Genomic DNA, 8,925 nt, shown 5'->3' on the forward strand with positions numbered 1-8,925 from the left:
AGGTGCACTTGGGGAAAAGCTACCATCTAAGGCCTTTCTGCTGCAGAGTTTCATGGGGGCCTCAGTTATGGGACCTTCTTGTTACTTCAAGTTTATGTAAATAGGGTCCTGCATGAGTATGAAATACCTTTCGTTTTTGCAATGGCAGGGAATGTCAAGTTTCAGTTTTTATATGAAAAAAATATATTTTTGCAATTAAACCAAACCAGTACCAGCATCTTATCATGTAAATGTTACATATAACACAAATAAAGCAAACCTTATAATGCAATTGTGGGAATTCTGGGACATTTCACGGACCTGTCAAACCTGTGTTCCATTGCAAATTAATTTCTCAAAGATCAACACCGCCATCTGCTGCTGGAACAGCTAAACTCCATTTCCACAAGGTTTTCTGGAGATCTCAAAGATCATGGGCACTGTACCATCGTCAGTATTTCACTTTGAAAGGTTTATTTAACTTGAATTAATTTAAATCATACCCACTTTAAGAATTCAGTCTCATTGAAAGCACGGATTTAACAAAAATCAATGTAATAACCTGACCAGCTTTTAAAAAGAAACATCCATTTAAGACTGTTTTCCCTTCTTGAGTGCTATGATTAGAGTTTGTTGCAAAAAGTTGAAACACAAACCTGAATCACCAACATGCAAATAATCAAACATTCTGAGAAAAAGGATTAATGATTATACATTCGAGGAATTTTGCATTTTTGAATACTTTTTCTTTGGCCTGCCCAAGTTTGTAGTTACAGAGTAAGTACGAGTAAATACTAACGAAAGTTCAGGGGAAATTGTTAAAATGCAGTAAAAAGATTTGTCGTTGATTATAACTTGTCCTTTTATTTTGCAGAATTCCGCATGGCATTGAAAAGCCGTTAAAATATCGGCACCAGTCGCCCTTTTCGAAGATGGTGACAAAAGTCTCCCCCTTCAACCCGTTTCACTCGAAAACATCCAAAGCACTTCGTTTATAAATAAATAAATATATAAGTATATTTGCATGTGAGAAACGTAATTGCACATGGCTCTTGTTGTTTTCAAATCTAGATTATGTAATTAATGTTTTTATATGCTGCCTTTTTTTGCCCCGTAATGTTTTTCTCAGTTTCTCCTGAAGGGATTGAGTGCTGCCAGATTATGGAAAGTGAATAGTTGGCAAATTATTCAATAATTTGGGATTATCCACTTTTGTGCCTATCCCCAACAAGCTTTCACCCTGTTGCTTATCAAGAAGCTATCCACCTCTGCCTTAAAACTAATCACAGACTTTTCTTCCAACACCTTTTGTGGCGAGTTTCAAAGATTGACGACCCACCGAGAGAAATACCTTCACTTTATCTCATTCTTAAATGGGTAGCTCCTTGTTTTGACACAGTGATAACCTGGTTTTAGATTCTCCCTCAAGTTGAAATATTCTTTCCATATCCACCTTGACAAGTCGCCTGGTATGTTAAAACCAAATAACTACTTGGTCTTATAAACTCCAACAGATGCAAGCCTAGCATGTTGAAGGTTTCCTCATAAGCCAATCCATCTGTTTCGGTATTAGTGTGGTAAACTGTCTCTGAATTGTTCCAATGCACTCACTTCCTTAAAGAAAGAAACGAATATTGTATGCAGTTTTTCAGTTGTGGTGTCTGTATTCCCCACTTTTGTACTTGATTCCTCTCAGAATAAGCAAGAACATTTCAAGTTCCACTTTTTTCTTGTTTTTTTTCTTACATTCTATGTTTTGTAAGAACATTCCTTATTTCTTGCACCTGATTCACCCAGATCCAGTTGCATTGCAGAGCTCTGCAATCTCTTGCCATTTGAATAAAAAGTTTCTTTTCCACTTTTCCTGCAAACGAACCATCAAATTCAGGGGATTAAGACATATGCTTCCACCTGCAAACGTTTACAGAAATTGTTTGGCAGTTTTCACAGCTTCCCCATGACTTCTGTCAAATGACTCCTTGCCCTAAGCATCCCCATTATTTTTTCAGAAGTTGCTGGGTTTTCACATTTGTTGCATTGAATCCACCACGTAAAATTAAACCTCATAATTGAACCACTCTGTATCTTTAATAATAGTTAATGCAATGCCTGGAAACCTTCCAGAGGTTTAGCAGTTTGTACTGTGGAATGCCAGTTCTTCAAATTGCAGAGTTCCTTAGAGATTTGAAAATGTTATTGAAAAATAATTCTTTATTTCCTACTCTCTCAATGCAATGTTATGTAATGATATTGTTCCTAGAATGTTCACTTGGCTTTGGGGAGGCTGCAAGGATAGCAGATGAGCATCTCTGGATATAGAGTTTTCATATAGGTGAGAGAAAGATAGAAAAAAACCAATAGAGATGTATTATTGATCAAAGAATCAATCATTATAATGAAAAAGCATAACGTACGAAACAAACCATCAAATGAGGCCTTATGGGTTGAACTCAGAAACAAAAAGGAGACAGACACACTGTAGGTATGTACTGTCGCTAGAAAGTGGGATAGAGCTAGAGGAGCAAATATGTACGTACATTTCTGAGTGCAGAGATAACAGAGCGGTAATTAATAAAAAATTTAACTACCTAAGTATCGACTGTAATACAAACCATTTAAAAGGATCAGAAGACACAACAGTTCCAAACTTCATTTGAGCAAACAGTCTTAGCCAGCACATAACAAGCCTAATGTCAGAGGGTGCAATCTGAGATTCATTCTTAAGAAATGAAGTTAAGCAGGTGGATGAAGCAGTAGGGAATGACCATTTTGCAGGTAGTGGTCATTATAGAATTAGATCTGGCATCATTATAGAAAGAGATAATATAGTTCAAAATTGGAGGAAGGCAAACTTTCCAAAGCTGAAAGATGATCTGGCAAAAGTGGAGTAGTTACAACAATTTGATAGAAAGTTGGTGCCAATTCAGTGGGAGACATTTAAAAGCAAGAGGAGCAAATTACTGCAGATGCTAGAATCTGTACTGAAAACGAAAAAAAATGCTAGAATTCACAATGGATTAGGCAGTATCCATGGAGAGAGAGCAAGCTAATGTTTCAAGTGTAGACGATTCTTTATCAGACTCTATATGACTCTTCACGTCAGCGCTGAAGAGTTATCTAGATTTGAAACATTAGCTAGCTGCCTGACCCACTGTGAATTCCAGCATTTACTGTTTTCAATCCAAAAGCAAGAGTCAATGGAAACAGTGTCTACAAAGATTAAAATGTAGAACCCTAGGTTGTGCAGAAGCATGCAGGCTATGATAAAGCAGAAAAATAGAATGTATACCAATCCCAGTGAAAGGTTATACTTCAAGAGGCTTGGAAGACCAAAGAAAGTACAGAGGTGAATTGAAAAAAGTGAGAAAGCAGAGAGGATATGAAAATGTACTGGCTAGTGAAATGAAGGAAAATCCCAAAGGTATTTGATCAGTACATTACATGCAGGAGGAGAAAGACCAAGAAAATTGTTGGGCCTATTAGTGAGGTACATGGTAACTTGTATGTGGATGCAGAAGATGTGAGAAGGATTCTAAATGAGGACCTTGTCTCCACAAGGAATAGCAGTGCTGCAGGTTTAGAATTCCAGTTAAAGAAGTAGGATGAGAAATATTAGATTCACTAAAATAATAAGAAAGTAGGTACAGGAGGAACTGAACTTGAAGCTAGCTAATCACTAGGTCTGGATGCATTGTGTCCTATGCTGTTGCAGTCAGCCGGGGAGGAAATGAAGGAATCTCTAAGCATCATTTCCCAGTCTTCATAATATATAGGTGGATGACAGAGGAATAGACAGAGGAATAGCGGAATATTCTCTGTAATAGAATAGTACAAATATTGTACTATTGCTAACAAAATGCGCAAGCGGTTGCGGATTAATGCTGAGCTAGTGGATAGGCATTTCAGTGGTAGTAACTATTGTTCTGTAAGATTTAAGATAGTGATGGAAAACAACAATGTTGGAATGAAAATAAAGATTCTGAATTGGAGCAAGGCCAAAGTGACAATCTACATGTGGACCTTGAAGAGCTGAGTGAGGCTTTAAATGATTTATGTGTATTTGTATTCACTATTGAAAAGAACAATGTTCACAGAGGAATCAAGGAGGACACTTACAATAAATTTGAATAAGTTAGCATTGAGAGGCAGGAGCTATTGTTCTTATTAGGAATTTTAGCAGGCTTCAAGTTGGATAAGTCCCTAGGCCCAGGCAAGAGGTATCCTAGACAATTGTGGGAGGCAAGGAATATGCAGAGCCTTTACATTAATGATCAAATCTTCTCTGGCTACAAGGGATGTGCCAGTGGATTTAAGGATGGCTAATATGGTTTCATCATTCAAGAAGAATGGTAGCAATAAATCAAGAGACTTTAAGCTTTGAGTCTAATATCAGTGGTGGAGAAACATATGGAAAACATTCTGAGGGATAGAATTAATATCCATTTGGAGAGACAAGGATTAATCGGGATTGCCTGCATTGATTGTGAGAAGGACATGTCTCACAAATTTTGATTGAGTCTTTATAATTATAATTTATCATTTGTAAGATCCCTGGTTTTATGAGAATGGAACAGCCCTGATAAAAGCAAAGTAATGCTTTTGCTGGAAGTCTGAATTAGAAACAGAAAGTGGTGGAGAAGCTGAACAACATCTGTGAAGAGAGAAACAAAGTCAATGCTTTGAGTCTTGTTTAACTTCTTCAGAAGTGAAAAGGCCTGGGAAATGGTAGCTTTTATGCTGTTGACAGAGGGGAAGAGGAGTGACTGGAACAGATTGTTTCAGGCCTGTGACGTGACCTTAGAACACTGCAAGAAGGCCCAAGATAGAAATGTTAGCATGGGATCAAGATGTCTTGTTGAATCCTGAAGTTTGTTGAACATTTTATCTCCTATTATATTGCCAGATGCAGTATCTTGAAGAGTATTGAGATCTGAGCAGCCAATGGTCACCGCTGCACTTGTTTGTTTGTTGGGTTTGGAGGAGAGAATTGAGGTCATTCAAGGTCAGCTACTGCTCCATTGGCTGCATTTTCTGGTCCTTTTGTTGTGGTGTGCGTTGGTTGCACCCAACGCATGATAGCAGCCAGGGCATGTTGTTGCCAAGAGTGATGAATGTGAACAAAGTGGTTAGGTCTTCCACAGGTTTACACCAGTAGCGCAACCACAGTTGAAGCATAGTCTGTACACCGCAGGCTCTGTTTATGTGGCAGCTGTTGCTTTGCTTTCCCATATATGAGCTGTGAACAGTGTTTACAGGAGTTAAACTTGCAGATCTTGGTAAGCTTGAATTAAATCGTCCGGAATTAGTAAATGATAATAACCTTGTAAAGTCTAATCGCTCTGATGGCTTTTCTCTGTTCCTCTAATGCTTTCAGCCATAGTTGCCTGGAGAGACACCTTTGATGATCTGTGTATTTAATTCCCTTCACCAAAGTTAAATATAGCTGCCAGTAGCCTCAGACTTGTGCAGGGCTAGTTGATCATCTCATTGGCTTTTAACCTCATGTCAAAAAGTACTTTCTGTACTTTTCTTTGGTTTTAAATACAATGTCCGATCCATTCTATCTTGACTGCCTAATTTTGCTCAGGTGTCAGCTTTTCAAACAGTGTCTTCCTATTCTTTTACCAGCGTGGTGGAAATAAAATACTAAAGTAGTCCCACCTGTCTGCTCCAGTCCTATATCCTTCCCAACCTTTCCTATTCATCTACTCACCCATTGTCTTTTAAACATTGTGATTGTGCCCATATTCACTACTTCCTCATGAAGTTTATTCCACATGCGAACCACCCTCCTTGTAAAAAAAATGCCCCTCACATCTTCTTTAAATCTCTGTCCTCTCACTTAAAAATATGCCTCCTAGTCTTGAAATCTTCATCCTAGGGAGCAGACAACTACTATTAACCCTACCTCTACCCTTCATGATGTTATGAACTTCTATAAGGTCGCCTCTCAACCTCCTATATCCCAGTGAAAAGAGTCCCAGCTTATCCAGCCATTCTTTATAAGTCAAACAATTTGTAAATCTCTTCTGAACCCTCTCCAGTTTCATAATATCCTTCCTATAACTGGCAACCAGAACTAGACAAAGTCTTCCAGAAGAGACGTCACCAATGTCCTGTACAACTTCAACATAACGTCCCAACTCCTTTACCCAAAGGACTCAGCATGAAAACAAGCAAGCCAAACACCTTTTTAACCAAGCGTGGACCTGGATGAACACAGCAGGCCAAGCAGCACTAGAGGAGCAGGAAGGCTGACGTTTCAGGCCTACACCAAGAGTTTGGCTCCTCTGATGCTGCTTGGCCTGCTGTGTTCATCCAGCTCTACACCTTGTTATCTCAGATTCTCCAGCATCTGCATTTCCTACTATCTCTGAAAATTTTAACCACCCTGTCTACATATGATGCAAACTTCAAAGAATTATGTACCTGAACCCCTAGGCCCCTCTTTTCTACAAAACCACCCAAGACCCTACCATTAATTGAGTAAACCCTTCCCTTGTTTGTTGTACAAAATATAATACCTCGCATTTGTCCACGTTAAAATCCATCTGCCATTTTACAGCCCATTGAACCATTAGATCAAAATCTCTCTGTAATCTTAGAAAACCTTCTTCACTGTCTATTGTGCCCCCAAATTTACTAACCATGCCTTCCATATTTTCACCCAAATCATTTGTATAAATGTCAAACAAAAGAGGACCAGAACGGATCCCCATGGAACAGCACTGGTGACAGGCCTCCAATCTGAAAAGCGACCCTCCCCCACCCGTCTCTGCCAGTTGCCATTAACTGCTTCAATCATTTACTTCCATTGTGCAAAAAGAAGATGGCTTCAGCTGTGTTTTAAAAGGGTCTAAGTTAGGGACAGACCATGTCATTGCCACCAGCAATTGTGACGAAACTGCTGTCTAAAATTTCCACAGGTTAAATCTGTACAGCTTGTGTGTCTTTCAACACTAGCTGATTGTTTCTATCTGCAGCTTGAAATAGTCCCTGCATCTTCAAATGGGTTTTTCTCTGCAAAAACACAGGCACAGCCTTAAAATAAAGTGAAACTGAATGGAGACTGTACCCTAATATGTTTGAGCACATATGGTCAAAGATTCAACCATTATCTGTTCTAAATTTGAAGCACATAATTAAAATTAATGCTGAATATTTTCTTCATTTTCCCCAACTGTGCATTTCTCGTCTTTTAATAATAACCACATTATCTTACTTTTTTTATTATCCTGTTTTGAGCAGTTTCTTAATTAACCTCAAATAACCTTCCATCCTAAAGCTATAATGGTTCTTGAAGTGAATAACAAAGACACTTAATCTTTCAAAATGTTTAAAGGTCAGCTCCTGTTGAGATACCATAGCTACCTGAGATTCTCCTTTCCTTGTGATATGGAAGGAGGGAAAAAAAGTGTATTTCTCATAATATTACACTTCTACAGCTTGTTTGAATCACCGGAGAAGTTGAGAAAAAACACAATCTGAAGAAACCAGGAACAAAAATGCGCTTGGGAAGATTATAGTCAAACTCTCTGGGTCACTTGCCAAACATGCTGACCTTGAATTTCCTTGGTGCCTCTGTGGTGGTACTGAGGCGGGCGGAATCTTTGTGGAATTTAGGGTGTGATCCTTTTACGTGACATCTCCTTCCGACTTTGAAATTTCTGGTTAATTTCAGAAGGCATTCCTTTCATCAACTGCTTTTGCTGCTTATGCAAAAAATATCTCCGAAAAGCAGGATGATAGCAAATGGGAGAATTGTCATTAATTCAGCTGCTGAAGCCTCATCAAGCCGTGTCATTTACATGAAGTGGGCTTTAAGTAACTGCCAGATAGTGGAAATGGAACTCAGCACATTTGCAAACTCGGGAAGGTATCCCATTGCAGTACTGGATTGCATGTTGTCAGAAAACCACCACCATCCACCACCCCCCAGGCCCCTCAGAAAGGACAAGGTCTTTATTTACACCCACTTTGTGCAAATATCCTAACATGCAAAATCCCTGCATGGTCAGTGACACACGTAGCTGGTAGGGAGACATCCTCTCAAATGGACTTTCGGCAGACTGAAAGGAATTATATTATCCTATACCAAGTTGAAATAAGCTGTCTCGTCTACTTGTGGGCACCTATTGCTGGTAACATCTGAATGGAATAGATGCAAGTACACAAGTTAATGTAAAAGTTACATTTTACCTGGCTACAATTTTAAGGCAAACCTCTCATTGTCATGCTCAGATATGATCACTGGTTACACAGAGTCTTGTGCTTTGAGTAGTTTCCACTTATGTTTTATTATCAACTAATCAATCTGAGGTAACCAGAAAAATATTTTTGCAGGTAAGCTCTGGCTGTTTCCCTTTCCTGCAAACGTAATCATCGCTCATTCATTCACTGAGCCAAGTTTCTTCCAGTTCGTGACAGAGGAAACAGGGAACATGATTCACTTGCATGGGAAACTGCATGTCAGCCTACAGGCAGTGGGTTACCCTTCTGCGATTATGTTGGAGGCAGGAAGGAGCCAATGTACAACATGCAAACCTGAGGCAGGATGTCAGCCATTGGACTCCAATGAGCCCTCTGGGTGGCATTGTAATTAGGTGAGAGTCACACAGCATCGACTCTTCCAGTCAAGCAGAGGCGGGTTTGGAAATAGCACTCAGAGCAACTGGCAAAGTGTGTTGGATCTCACCTCTGGCATGTTCCCTCCTGTAGGTGATCTTGCCAAACACAAAGCTAATGTAGCACATTGACAATTATGCCAATGGAGGGATCAATTGAGGACATGTTGCATATGCTACCAGGACTTTCAAGACATCCCACAGGCTCTCTTGCTGAGCACAGAACCAGTTGTCTTTATTGAGGTGGAGTCCTCTAAGTAGGACATCTACCACCGCATTCAATCCCCTCCCCCCAGACCATGCTGTTCACACAAGGTGCAGA

General features: G+C 39.5%; 1 protein-coding gene across 1 annotated transcript in view; it reads left to right on the forward strand.

Moving 5' to 3' along the window:
- LOC125460377 (spermatogenesis-associated protein 48) overlaps window positions 1–6,180 on the forward strand; it is a 39,833-nt gene extending 33,653 nt beyond the window's left edge. The window contains exon 9 of the mRNA XM_048547814.2: window positions 854–6,180. Within this exon, the coding sequence (XP_048403771.1) occupies window positions 854–977 (124 nt within the window). The 3' untranslated portion in view covers window positions 978–6,180. The remainder of the gene's footprint in view (window positions 1–853) is intronic.
- The last annotated feature ends 2,745 nt before the right edge of the window (window positions 6,181–8,925 follow it).

The sequence above is a fragment of the Stegostoma tigrinum genome, chromosome 2, assembly GCF_030684315.1.
Source record: "Stegostoma tigrinum isolate sSteTig4 chromosome 2, sSteTig4.hap1, whole genome shotgun sequence".
Taxonomy (NCBI): domain Eukaryota; kingdom Metazoa; phylum Chordata; class Chondrichthyes; order Orectolobiformes; family Stegostomatidae; genus Stegostoma; species Stegostoma tigrinum.